The following is a 14,736-nucleotide window of genomic DNA, read 5'->3' as shown; positions in this document are numbered from 1 at the left end:
ATTTTTTTTAACAACTAAAAATTAAAACAACTAATGAATTAATTAAGCTCTATTTTAAAATACAAGTTTCTTTAAATATTTTATTTCAATCCTAAATTACAAAAAAACATTTTTCAATATATAATGAATCAAATATAAGTCATGAGAACAAAAATTCCTCACATATTCAACTTTGGCCATAAATTTCATAAAAATTATAGAAAATAAAAATAAATTATGTAATTTAAAGCATAACATACATTTTACACCAGACCGAATAATTACTTCACATTAGAAAATATGTGCAACTAAGCCGATAGAAAATAATTCTAAAATAAAAAGTTGAAAACCAAATTGAAGATAAAAAAAAATGGAATTGACTTATCAATTTAACATAGTGTTTTTTCCTTGTTACATAAATGTTCTCTTGAGACGAAACATGTACTTCCGCGTCTTTTCAAAATTTTGACCTGGAGGCTAAACTTCCGTTCCGTATTTCTTTTTTCTTACCCAACTCTTTCTATTCGGATGGAGTTAATTTCAGTTTTTCATTATCACCATTGCCACTAAGTTCCATCATGTCAGAGAAGAAGAAGAATATGCGTGGAAGGAGAACCGTTGGGGCGAGCAAAAAGCCTCAACCTTTGGTGGAAGTGGAAGACATAGAGGACGTTATGTCCTTCTCCAAAGACGAGACTCACAAATTGAGACAGTCCCTTTTGAACTGGTACGACCTCAACCGTAGGGACCTTCCTTGGAGATCACATCTACGTGAAGATGAAGAAAAACAAGAAGAAGAAGAAGAAGTCGAAAGAAGAGCTTATGGGGTGTGGGTCTCGGAGGTTATGCTTCAGCAGACAAGGGTTCAGACTGTTATTGGGTATTACAATCGTTGGATGCAAAAATGGCCCACCATTTACCATCTTGCACAAGCTTCTCTCGAGGTTTTGTTTCCTTTGCTTTTCCACTCCCTCTTTTCATTTTTTCTTTCAAAAAAGTGTTTTTTAATGTGAATTTTGATGGGATGTTGTGATACTCTTGAACATCAATGCAACTTTTAATGTTAATCCGTTATCAAGTTCCTTTCTTTTAGAGTTTGGGGGATTGTCATTAAAATGGGCAAGATTTTATTTATGCTTTGATGTTCTGGTTTTAACAAGTTACGTTCTTTGGGGCAGGTAACTTGATCCCATGATTTCACATTCTAGTTGATAGTTTTTGAATTTTGTGTAATGTCTGTTTTACCAAAATTTGACAAAATAAGTTGATGGTAGTTGAGTTGCCTCTGCTTCAAGGTGGTTGATCTTTATTTTGTTTACTGTTGCTCGGTTGTATATTATTATTGGAGCCAATGTTTTAGGGCTTCGTAAGAGAAGAAAGGGAGCTTTGCATTACAGTTTTGCAAGCAAGGCTGTTGAAGGTTTCTGAAGGCAGAATGGGCTGCAGGCACCCACTCCATACATTTAGGAGCCTCTGAAACCCTATGTGTTTTGGACCACTGTAGATAGCAGTACCATATTATTTCTTCTGATTTCTTTGTTCTCTCTGTTTTTTTTTTTTCTGAAATTTTGTTTTCTTTGTGTGAACTTATTAAAAACTAAAAGCCGTTATTGTGATTTGAAGACTAATTGTATACTCACCATGTGATTATTGCCATTTTTGTGCAGGAAGTAAATGAGATGTGGGCAGGTTTGGGCTACTACCGAAGAGCTCGTTTTCTTCTAGAGGTCCTTCATGACAATTAACTTGTGTTTTTATCTCCTTCTCCTGTTTATCTTTTACTAGATCCTACAAGTTACCCTAATGGTCAATTTGAGATTGTTTTTGAAATAGTTAATTATGGTGTTAAACCTTCTTCATTATGTAGTTTCTGCCTTCTTTGTAAAAGCAGCAAAAGGCAAGGCATTGAATGCATGCATCACAATCTCATAGTTCATGAACTGGATATTGCAAACATAGAGTGTATCTGAAGCCTTTCATGTCAAGATCTTTAATGTCTTGTTGAAGAACTTTGTTTCTGAATTTGATATATGTGAAAGACCTTCAATCTGATGTTGTTGTGTAATGATAATGAGAATGAAAGTCCTACTTGAAGAAAGTAAAAGTGTACATCAACAAGGGATAATTTAGTTTTTACCAATATATGCTGCAAGGTTTGACCAGATTCTTTCCATATCTGCTGTCAGGGGGCAAAGAAAGTAGTTGCAGAAGGTGGCAAAATTCCTAAAGTGGCTTCCATGCTACGAAAGATTCCTGGAATTGGAGACTACACATCTGGAGCAATTGCTTCTATTGCATTTAAAGAGGTGGGCAGTTTCTGTGATTGTGCTTCCATAAAAAATTGTTATTTCTCATGCTTTACGTTATCAGGTGGTACCTGTTGTTGATGGAAATGTGGTAAGGGTGATTGCTAGACTAAGGGCTGTTTCTGCAAATCCAAAAGACTCAGCGACTGTTAAGAGATTTTGGTGAGTTTATGTCAACTTTTGGAACAAATTATAGTTTTCATATTTCAGTTCTCAGCAAATCTTTTACCCAGTTAAGAAACAATGGGAAAGAAAGAAGCTTTTTTCTTTTTTTTTTTGGTTTTGCATCAAATTACACATTCTAAATCTATCTTGCATTCTTTTCCACAACTAATGGGGATACACATGTACGGCACAGATAATTGAGTAGAGTGGAATCTCTGAGTTTCTTATCAGATATGATGTGTCTCTAAAACCTAAAAGAGGTGGCTTTTTTTAATTGGTTGTGCCTAACAATAGTTAGTTTTGCTAATTTCTTACTGGCACTATATATTTATTTTATAATCAATTTTGTATTTCTTTTCATTTACTCTTTCTTGTTGGGTTGGAATTGGAGATTAAGGAAATTAGCAGCTCAGTTGGTTGATCCTGTTCGTCCTGGGGACTTCAATCAGGCTCTCATGGAACTTGGGGCAACTGTATGCACCCCTTTGAACCCAAGTTGTTCCTCATGTCCAGCATCAGAATTTTGTCAAGCACTATCAAATGCTAAACACAATAGTGCAGTAGCAGTTACAGATTATCCCGTTAAGGGTGTGAAGGTCAAACAAAGATGTGATTTCTCTGCTGTATGTGTTGTTGAGTTACTTGGAGCTGAAGCATTGTTAGACAAAAGCCAGTCTATTAGCAAGTTTATTCTTGTCAAAAGGCCTGAAGAAGGGTTGCTTGCTGGTCTCTGGGAGTTTCCATCTGTCTTACTGGATGGAGAAACAGTTCCATCGACTAGAAGAGAAGCAATGAATCGCTTCTTGAAAGCAAATTTCAAAATTGACGTCAGAAAGACTTGCAATATAGTTTTGAGGGAAGATATTGGGGAATTTGTTCACATTTTCAGCCACATTCGCCTCAAGTTGTATGTTGAATTGCTAGTGTTACAATCTAAAGGTGACAGCCTATTTCTATATGGCATTGCAACTTGCTTATGAAATGTTTTCTCCTAAGTTTTTTGGTTCTTCCAGATCACACTTGCTTACACATGCTTGTTTTTTGAACTTTTTTTTCTTCCAGAAGGAGAACATGATTTGTTCAAAAGCCCAGATAATAAACCAACTTGGAAGTGCGTTTACAGCAATGCACTTTCTGGTATGGGACTGACAACAAGTGTAAGAAAGGTAGTATTCTTTCTTAGTCAAGGATAAAATTTGAAGTTTCTTTTATTCATCTGGTTTTACACCATATTTTGTTATTAAAATTGCCATGGTGCTGCAGGTGTACAACATGGTTCAAAACTTCAAGCAGAAAGCTCTTCCTTCTAAACATGTGCCAACCAAAAAGAGAACTAGAACTGCACAAAGAAGCTAGCCTCGTGGATCAGATTTCCCTCATCGTGCTCATTAATTAATTACATATTTTAAACGGTGTAACACTTTTATTGCATTTATTCTTATTTGACTGCGTTGTTAATTGTTCAAGGTACTTTTACCTTCTTTATATTTATGCATTGGAATATGTAATATCTATAGCCTTGCATATCTTTGCTACAACTGGTATGCTTCTCCATAATTTTAAGGTGCCAATATATTTAATTTATGAAAATCAATCTTCTGCTGTTATAAGTTGCAACTGATTCAATCTCCCCGGTTCAATTTATTATCGTACACAGTAAATTAATAGTCAAAATTTAATTTTGAGTTTTGAGGTTTAGAGTTGTAAATAGTGCAGAGTTAGCAAAATAAAATTCATTTCTCCTTTTCTCTTTACTTTTTGTCATAATTTTTTACATATAAATTTATTAAACAAGATTACAATTTAAGTATAAACTTCTCGCAAATAATTATAATTATAATCTAAAAGTATATGTGTAATGTAAAAAGAATCAACTTAAAAATAAAAGAAATAAGCCTTTTTAATGTTTTTCTTTGTTTATTATCAAAGCTATGTTCAACATTTGTAATCTATGATTGAAATTTACGTAAAGGATTCTCTACATTAGGAAAGTCCTTCCTTATATCTACACATAGAAAATGTTTATAATTTTTTTTTACCTCTTTCTATTTTTCTCTAAAAGAAACTCTAGTGGTGAGAAATGATTGGAGAAATTCGGAAAAAAATAGAAAGAAAAAAACAAGCTAAGTTGTATTTGATTTGCGTAAAGCAATTTTATTGTTCATAGATTCATTGCCACTTGTGGTCACTATTTATGCCACTCTTAGTTTTGTAGTCTAGTGTTCCCAGTTTATGTGTTTATTTATTTATTATTCTTAAATAGATAGATAGAAGAAAAGGCTTCAAAATCAGTGGTACATATTGTCCCAAGACCGTGTGGATCAGAAACTTCTCTCATTTTGTTCCTCCCACGCATATTTCTGACTAAAACCATTAACAAACCACTGAAAGAAAAAAAAATGGTTGGTGACTAAACAGAAAAAAAAGAAGAGAAGAAAAGAAAAGTAAAAGAACACAATCAAAGCATCAAGAGAGAAAGAATGCAAATGGCAACTTTGTTAAGAGGTGGAGCACTTGGTGATTCTAGCTTTCGTTTGTGTTCATTACCATCAACTTCTTCTTTGCATGTCTCTCAGAATGTTGCCATACCCACCTCATCATCATCATCATCATCACCAATACTACCTTTGGTATGTCTCTCTGATTGTTCGACTTAACCTCAAATTTAATCCATTAAGAAAATTTTCACTTGTAATATTATCCAAGGACTAACTTTTAGTTATAGCTTTCACCTGTAAGTATTGGATGAGATAATATTGTAATGAACTAACACAACGGAAATATAAAGTGATGTGAAGATTCTTTTCAATATTTGTTCTTCCTGTGTTGCAGATTGCAAGTAAATATAAAACATCCAGCAGAAACAGAATCACCTGCTCTGCTGTTCAAGAGTCGTCTCCTAGCACAACAGCAGGTGAATTTCTGCATTTACATAATGAAAAGTTTTAAAACTCTTTGGTTTGATTGTTTTATTTGCTAAAATTTTTCATTGGGGTGACTGTGATTAGTCTAATTGAAACTGTTACTGAAATTTCTGGTCTTAGCTACTGCTGAAACAAAAGAGGAGGTAAAGGAAGCTCCAAAAGCTGCACCGGCAAAAAAACCTCCAGCTAAAGCACCTGTTAAGCCTCTACCTCAGATGATGGAGGAGGATGTGATCCCTTCCCTGAAAGATATATTTGAAGCCCAAGAAGATTTATCAAACATTGAGCTAGTCTTTAAGGATAATAGGGTTAGTAATGCAGATATACAATGAGAAACTATTATGCAGTTCATGTCATTAATATATAGACTATTGATTCTTTGACACACCTAAATTTTGTACATTCATTTGATATTATCTTTTCTTACTTTTTACTTTCTTTCTTTTTGAAAAAATACAAAAAGCTTAAACTTTTATGATCGTTTTACCTTGTGTTCTGTGTCAAATGAATGTAAAAGTGTGTCATGGTACCATTACTCTAAAATCTGTATCACATAAGTAATTAATTGAGTGTTATTAACTCTTTTTTCACTAATAGAAAATCTTGAATACATGTGAAATATATAACATTAGAAGAACTCAATTAATTAAGTGTGTCTTCATAAGCTTGCTCTTTCTGACATGAACATCCTTTGAAAGTGTTTTTCTGTTAAAACTTCAAATATTTGATGAAGTACTATATTAAAAGTAAAAATGTTTCAGAAGAATATAAGAAAGTGATTACTGTATAGAATTATTATTCATCTCACAAAGCTTTTACATTATTGAACAATTCATTGGGTTGTGATTGACAGTTAGAAGGTTCTCTTTTGAAGAAAGGCAACCCCTACTCATTTTGGGCCTTCTTTCCCACAGGACTCATTGGTATGCACCATTTTTTTAGTTTGCTTGAGAAAGTGGTATCACAATACATTTATTGAGTTAGGAATTTAGATTCTCTGTTGGATTTCTCTGTGCTGTTCTTCTGTTGTGTCTTTAGTATACAAACATCTGTGGACAGCACCAAAAAAATCTAACAAAAAATCTTGAATTAGATGGCTCATGTAAAGAAATGATAGCATGAGATTGTGTTTCCGTTGAACAGGTCCAAAGGGGTTTTCTCTGTCATCGTATAACGGAGGAGCAAGCACTGTTGAGCCATTTCTTGTTGATGAAAAGAAGGTCACAGCAAAACACATAATCTTTTGGGTGGAAAAACGTTTGGCAGCACAGGGGATTCTTCCTATATGGAAAGATTAATCTCTAAAAGATGAAATTATAGTTTGGTTGCTAATGATGTGTAGCATACAATTCAATATTCTCTTGTTCCTTTCATTAATGACTGGTATACAAAATGATAATGTTCATCAATGCGTCACTGCACACATGTTCATGATAAGAATGACTTTAATTTGATTAGTTCTCTACTAATGTGTTAAAATTGTGCATAATGGTTTTTATTTTTATTTTTTTTAAGTGAAGTGATACACAAATTGTCTTACTTTTAATTGAAATTGTGAATCTAATGCATGATTCATTATACAAATAAAACAACTCTTGACTTTATTTAAAAATATTAGAAATCATTTTTGTTATGTATGTCTTTAATATATTAATAGAAAATTAAAGTTGTTTTCAAGGTATATGGCTTCTGGAAGAAGAAAAAGAATCAAAGTCAATTTTATCAAGCACAATGTAATTTTCAATTTTATAATTGAAGTCAATTTTAGTAAACGAGTTTTCTTCAATACAAAACTATACTAACAGAACATGAGAGCATAAGGTTTTTGTTACTTTTTGTTTCTGATTATGTTATTTATTCATGTAAATGTCAATTCCTAGATTTTATGATGAGAGAATTAATTATTAAATTTTATATTCTCATTTGATATTAATTACTAATTCGTTTATAAATTTAAAACTAGCGAACCAAACCAAATAATTAATTTAATTTAGTTTGGATGATAATAGTTATAATTCACTTAAATTCGTTTTAGTTTACATAAAGTAATTAAAATTTCTTGTTGTAAAACTTTTTTTTATTTCTTTAAAATTGAAAATCCCTACTTTTGATTTTAAAAAGTGTTGAGAAGTTAATTCCCTCATACATAAAATTGAATGTCCTAAATATCGCATGTAAATTTTTAAATTACTGTAATTTCTTAATATTAAGCAAAATCGTAAGCAAAATTGCGGCTGATACAGTTGCAATCTCGTTACAGAATAAACTAAAGCAAAAAGCATAATATTTAGTAACAGAGTAAACTTTGCTTTATTGTATTAAATTTTCCTAAATTGGGTAAGAAAAAGTAAGAGACAAAATCCCAGAATTGCTGTATAAATTTTTGAATAAAAGAAAAATCTCAGAAAATTAGGAAAAAGGGAAAAACCCCATAGAGCCTAGTAGAATCATTCAAGTGGAGCTGAAATTATCTAGCCTTAATATTTGGTATAACAAAATGAACCATATTGACTCATTTTTATCATAAATAAGAATTACATTGAAAACAACAAAAGTACCATTAGCTGATTCTACCAAATATTAAAACAAAAAAACTTATTAATTTTTTTTCCATGGTTCCAAAGACTTAGACTAACATGAGCTAATCAAATGATAATAAGTAAGACTTTAAAAAAATAGTGGGATATATGCATAAGTATAGTTTGTATACGTTTTAAAAAATATTGTAATATAAATCGAAATTACTTATATTTGATGATAATAAAAAAAAAACAGTTTATTCATTAAATATGTATTTTTAAAAAAGTTTCTTCAATATAGCGAATCTGAAGCTATGTGAGAGATCACAACCTCCTTCAAAACATCCTTACACCAAACTATACTTAATTATCCAAAGCTTGATATCCAAAGTCCAACCAAAATAATCGATTTTCCCGCTTTGTTTTCAACTTAGATCAAAATTATTATTTTTTTCTATCGATAAATATTAGTCATTAATATTTTCTTAACACATTTATAAATTTTTCTACTAATTTTTTTTTTCAATTTCTTCAAATCACAAATTATAATTAATATCAAAAAGTTCTTAAAGGATATTTTCAATGAGAATTTTAATTGTGATAAAATTGAGAATTTTGAAGTTCTTTTAATAAGATGGATTTTGGATTTTTTTTCTTCTCGAAATCATATTTCTTAACTTAAATAAGTCACCTCTCCTAATATAAATTGAAAGAACATTATTCTTTCACACGAAAAACTACCATTTAACAATCTATTATAAAAACAAAATGATTTTACTAAAAATAAACTTTTTGACATTTATAAAAAAAATCGAGTGAAAAATAATAAAAGACAATATCAAATAACAGTAAAAGCTTTTTACAATAAAAGACAATCCTTAATATTATACGAAACAAAGTAAGAGATTACAGTTTAAAATGTAAGTTTTAGAGATATAAAGAATAACACTATTACTGCAATAACACTTCTGTGTCAAACAGTGTTCAAAACCTTAATTGCATATAATGAGATCAAAAACAAAAACATGTACATTCCTAAAAAGGAGAGATGTTACATGAAAACCAGAAATCGAAGTTTGCTTCAGCTTATAGCGATATCTATCAAGTCTTCCATAGAAAGTCCAGCTGTCAACATAATATATTTTAAAAGTTTTCATTAGCGTATTCTGAAATGATAACAGTAAGATAGTATGAAAACTCAACAGAGAACAGAAATTCCACTTACGAAGTTGAAAACTTTGGATTAAAGAAGAAGGATGAGTTAAAGAAGATTCAGGTTTGAAGAAACTGAGTTCCTGATTCTTCCAAACACAATACTTATAAACAGCAAATGCAGACGCAAAGTTTCCAAAGGATATCCATAACATTCCAGTTTTCGACATTCTTGCTTCTGCTTCTAAATTTAGAGTCACAAAAAGAGTATTCTGTGCAGAGAAATTAAACCTAAGCATGTTCTACCTCTCCCAAAGCTTCCTTTTATATTAAGATAATTTTTAGAGATATTAAGATATACAGATAACACATATTAAGATATACAGATAACAGATATAAATATGTTTTTCCTTTAAAAATATGGTTATTTCGTTATTTAGTTCAGTATATAAAATAAAAAGATATTTTCTTGATGCTACTTTCAGGATGTAATGTCGTTTTTTAATATATTGTTACTATTTTTTATCAAAACTAAATTTATTTATAATATAATCATGATTTTTTCGGTTTTGAATATAAATTTATGATTTGAATAATTCAATTTGATTTGCTCAAAGTATTCCTAGCATTAATACGGGTGAGTTTTTAAATTACAAAATCTACTTCCTAGCATAAAGAATCAAATATATATTTATACTATTATACTAAAATTAAGTATTTCAATGGAATTAAAAATAAAATATTAATAACCTAAGAGAAAATAATTTTATCATCATGTGTTAATATAACAAAATTATCTTTAAGATAACAGTCACTTTTACTTATTTTTAGAAAAAGAATATTAGTAATGGTGGTTAAATATTGGATGTATATTGAAGCATATATATTCTATATAGATTTAAAACATATTAATGATAAAATATGAATATAAAATATAATATTTAAAAAATATAATTAAGAGTAAAATATAAAATGTATAAATTATTAGCGAAAACACATGTATACTTTTTAAAATTTGTATTCTCTATTGGGTTTTATGTGTGCACTCTTTTATTTCATGGTAATAAAAACATATTTTTATTACAATGAACAATTTTATTACAAATTAGTAGTTTTTTAAAAGTATAAAAATAGAAACTAAATATAAAATGAACAATTTTATTACAAATTAGTAGTTTTTTAAAAGTAGTTATTAAATTTAAAAAAACAATTTCAAAATCAAAAGGATTTATATTCTTAGAGATAAAACTTGTAGTGCAATGCGTACACCAAAATGGCGGTTAGAAATAGTTAAAAAAATTAAATCCTTATAATGGTAGATTATATATTAAATTTATTTATTATAAATCTACGTCTTATTTGGTAACACTATTCCCTTCTTTACAATAACAAAATATAAACATATAGTTTAAAAAATGAAATATTATGATAATTATTAAAAGTTGTTTTCTAAATTTATTGGACCTTATCAAATTTTGAGAAGGATTGATTTAATAGTTTATGATATTGTTTTATTTCCTCATATGACAAATCTTCATAATGTATTTTACATTTCTCGGTTAAGAAAGTATATGTTAAACTCGTTTTATGTGTTGGAAGTTGATGAGATTCATGTACGTGTTGTTGAACTGATAAGAATAGAAGATTATCATACCAAACAATTAAGAAGAATGGATTATATGAGATGTTAGGATGATTCTAAATGGGAGTTAGAAGAGAACATGAGAAAGTCTTATCATCACCTTTTTCCTAGTAAGTGAATTTTCAGGATCAGAATTTTTGTTTTTGAAGAGAATGTAAAGACCTATAAAATAATCTAAGAGTATTGATGACTTTTAAAAATAATACTCAATTATTTTATTAATAAAAGGTCAAGACTATAAATAAAATTTCTATTAATAGAGCTTCATTTTATAAATATCACCATCACTCTAGAATTTTTACTTAAAGCTTTTCTTTATCTTCTTTATAGAATTTTGACCTTCTTCTTCGTCATTTTAAAGATTAGAGATCATAGAGTGATCCTCGCAGAGAAGTCTACAAATCCATTCAATCAGAGTTAAGAATAAAGTAAGCAAGTTCACTATTTACTCCTTTCAAAGGTAAATGAGAGTTTTGAGTTGCATGTGGCTTATGGTTTAACACATGTAACTCAAAATAACTCAAAGTGAATTTTTGTTTGTCTGTGATCATAAGGATATGTGTAATTGGTTGAATTGATTGAAATCTATGTGGTTCATATATAGTATGGTGAAATGAACTATCAAGGGGCATCATATTGGTCAAATTATTCCATCTCTCGAAGTTTAATCTTGTATCTATGTTTTAAAACAAAGGAACATGTAAAAGGAGTTAGATAGGCTAAATTAAGTTGATTTTCCCTTAAAAAAAGAATCATAGAGAGCTTCAAGACCTTACACTCACAAGGTAACTCAGAGTTTGCTAGGTGAACTTGATTTAAACAAGCTTCCAAAGTCTAATTCATTCGATAAGTGAATGAGTGTAAATTTTGAAAAAGTTCGAGAGACAGAGGAGGTTTGGTCATTTAACAAGTTTTCCTTTGTTGGATGAATTTATATGATTTTAGTTCTAGTGCTTTACTTGCTAGACGAGTAACCTATTTGCTTTGCGAGTACATCCCAACGGTAACTCACTAAGCGAACAAGTTGACTCATTTAATGAGTATATGATTGTTTACACAGAAATATGTTTGAAATTTTGGAAATTTTAGGTGGATTACCAATTCTATGGATAGAGATGTTGAGTGCAGTGTATGAATATATGTCTTTCTTATGGAAGAATATCATATTGGTTAATCTAGTGATATGCATTGAGTATGAGTCCATATTGTGAAGTCATCCTAACTTTACTAAACTCACATACTCATATTTAATATTGTTGGGCATAACAAAGTTTGTGAGCTTACTGACTTGTAGGTGTTGGGAACCACTTTTGGACCATTAACGTTTGGTGTCACACTATTTTTCTATTCTAAGTCACCTTAGTAAAATTAGGTTTTCCATTTCGTTAATTGTTAGATCAAACTGAAATTTTGACAACTAGTCCTAGACACGTGATTATTCACTTTGACCGTTGACATCTTTATTTAGAGGTTTGTGGATAGATTAATGCATCTTACATTTTTGTTGTATTTAATGGAAACCTGATAATTAAATATTATGCTAATGTAATAGAAAATTAATAATGAATTATTAACATCTAATTTGAAATAAATAATAGGTGAATTATGTTATGAAACGAGTTTGTATTGAGGAAAAGTACATATACATGACATGTTGATGATTTAAGATTATACGAGAAATTGATAAATAAGTTAAGTGTGATATGTTGTTCTTTAACTTCTTTCTTGTGATTGTGTTGACTATCTTAGTGATGCTTATTATGATGTTTGATGTTCAATGAGTTGTTAAATCTATGTGTGTGTTAGTGGTGGTTAAAGTTGAATGAGATGAGATGTTGTTATGAATGTGGAAAGGCTATTGAAGTTTAGTCTTCTTTTTTTCAATAAAAAGCTAAGAGTCTTGAATCAAAACAAAACATATGTAGAATTATCTTAGCTTTGAGTAGATAACACTAAGATCAAATTTATTACGTCTCTTAATCAGAAAAATTTAAGATTTTATTTATAAGAAAGACAACTATAAATTGTTTTTATTCTCCAAAAATATAAAGATGATAAAAATAATAACAAAAAAAGATGGTAAAGATAATAACAAAAAGAGCAATGTAAGTAATAGAGATATATAAAAGAATAACACAATTACTGCAATAACTATTAATGTTCAAAACCTTAATTCCATATAATGAGATTAAAAACTAAAACATGATATAATATTATTCGATAACATGAAAACGTATATTCCTAAAAGAAAAGGGCAAATCTTGGATGAAAACAAAAAACAAAAGAAGGAAAAAGAAATTGAAGATTGATTCAGCTCACAATGATATCTATCAAGTCTGCCCAAGAAAATCCACCTGGAAAATAGAAACAAACATTTTTTTGTGAGAAATCTTCAAAACAATCAAAAGCAACTGAATCTGAAATCATTCATTGCTCGAAGGTATAGTAATCAACCTAAATATTGATAACTCTTTGGAAAAGATTCACCGAAAGAGATCATAACAATGAGAATTGAGTGAAAGTATAAGAAATTGAAAACACTTTTAATCTAAAATATAATAATAAGAAGAAAAAAATACCAGAGCGAAGACTTGAAGGCGAAGAAGAAGAATTAGGGTTTGAAAAATTGAGATCCTGATTCTTCCGGACATAATACTCAACCGCAAATGCAGGCGCCACCAATGCAAAGGATGCGAAGGATGCCCATAACATTCTAGTTTTCCCCATTCTTTCTTTTTTCTGCTTTTGAGTTTTGAATTTAGAAAGCCAGAAAGAATGTTATTTGCAGAGAAATTAAACCTAGAGACCCAATTTCACCTTTCTACCTTAGATTTAGAAAAAGTGTTATTTAGATTTATAATTAATAAATATAAATCATTTACTCGTTAATTTAGAGATAATTAATATATATTTTGAGCACTGTCTTTTATTAACAAAAGGTTTTTATCATTCCTAAAACTAATAACTCTACCTAATTTTCAATATTTGAAAAAAAAAAATTAACATAAAAAATTACATTTGTCTATGACAAAAATATGTGAGAAATGACAAAAATATTTAGTTAATCACTAATTACTCACATATTACCAACCGTTAAAATTTCATAGATAATCTTGATGTTGGTAAATTTTGAATGAATTTTTGAATTGTGGAAAATATCAATTCATGAGTAATTTTTTATTGTTTAGCTTTTATGAATAATGCATACGCACCATCGTTTCATCAATATTTCCCATTAATAAACTTTCATGGGTAATTTTCCACCACTTAACATCTGTTGGTATTATAGATGGACCATAATCTGTGGATAATTTTCATCTCAATGCATCCTATCATCAAATAAAAGTACCAAAGGATGTTTGTTTGGTTTGACAATTCAAAAAACATGCTTTTAATATGACTCAATTACTCATTTTGTTCTCATTTTAGTTGAAAAATTACAAATAAGTTTTCACTTTTATTTTTGTTTTAATCAAGTTTCAATTTTTGAAAAATTAATTCAATTAGATAATTTTTGTTAATACATTAGAAACAATGTTAAAGGCGTGTTACATTTTTTTTTAATTCACTTAATTATATAAATATTTTTCAAGCATTCAGTGTATTATTTAATATATTCAATTGAATAAATTAAAAAACTATTAATTAAAATTTAATTTATAAATATTTTAAGTTATAATATTATTATATAATTTTTTTTTTAAATATTTTTCTTAATTTTAACTAAACATAGACTTTTATGAATTGAGTATGATTGTTTCAACATGTAAAGAAACTAATATAATAATCCTCATTATAGTTTTTGGAAACCTTTTGGAAAACCTAATTTTGTCTTCTCCCTCTTCTTTCACGTTTTTTTTTTCTATTTTTTTTTTATTTTTTATGTTATTTTTGTAATACACAAAGTGTTAAGCTTATGAAATTAATTGTTTGTTGTTATTTATTTGTATATACGTCTTTTATCTTCTAATCAAATAAAACTAATCATTTTTACATTATAGCTTATTAACATAATGTTTAATCTACATGCAAATGAGTGAAAAGATTTT

The 14,736-nt window shown here is 29.0% G+C and overlaps 2 protein-coding genes and 1 long non-coding RNA gene across 3 annotated transcripts; 2 read left to right on the top strand and 1 right to left on the bottom strand.

Annotated features, from left to right (window-relative positions):
• Window positions 1-424: 424 nt before the first annotated feature.
• Window positions 425-4,044, top strand: LOC108322583 (adenine DNA glycosylase). The gene is made up of 7 exons (XM_017554720.2): window positions 425-923; window positions 1,647-1,706; window positions 2,166-2,285; window positions 2,350-2,447; window positions 2,848-3,389; window positions 3,513-3,616; window positions 3,714-4,044. Exons 1-7 carry the CDS (start codon window positions 558-560, stop codon window positions 3,804-3,806), a joined length of 1,383 nt encoding a protein of 460 aa, XP_017410209.1. The 5' UTR covers window positions 425-557; the 3' UTR covers window positions 3,807-4,044.
• A 755-nt stretch (window positions 4,045-4,799) lies between these two features.
• Window positions 4,800-6,837, top strand: LOC108322600 (uncharacterized). The gene is made up of 5 exons (XM_017554743.2): window positions 4,800-5,080; window positions 5,283-5,364; window positions 5,495-5,682; window positions 6,228-6,297; window positions 6,518-6,837. The coding sequence occupies exons 1-5, from the start codon at window positions 4,931-4,933 to the stop codon at window positions 6,670-6,672; spliced, it is 645 nt and encodes a 214-aa protein (XP_017410232.1). The 5' UTR covers window positions 4,800-4,930; the 3' UTR covers window positions 6,673-6,837.
• Window positions 6,838-12,835: 5,998 nt separating this feature from the next.
• On the bottom strand, window positions 12,836-13,498 carry LOC128194089 (uncharacterized). The gene is made up of 2 exons (XR_008245393.1): window positions 13,267-13,498; window positions 12,836-13,041 (listed from the first exon to the last, which is right to left on the bottom strand). It is a non-coding gene; the product is annotated as an uncharacterized LOC128194089 (long non-coding RNA).
• Between the last annotated feature and the right edge of the window lie 1,238 nt (window positions 13,499-14,736).

The sequence above is a fragment of the Vigna angularis genome, chromosome 9 (genome assembly GCF_016808095.1).
Source record: "Vigna angularis cultivar LongXiaoDou No.4 chromosome 9, ASM1680809v1, whole genome shotgun sequence".
Classification (NCBI taxonomy): Eukaryota; Viridiplantae; Streptophyta; class Magnoliopsida; order Fabales; family Fabaceae; genus Vigna; species Vigna angularis.
Note: the sequence above shows the minus strand (reverse complement) of the source record. Positions and strands in the feature narration are given on the sequence as shown.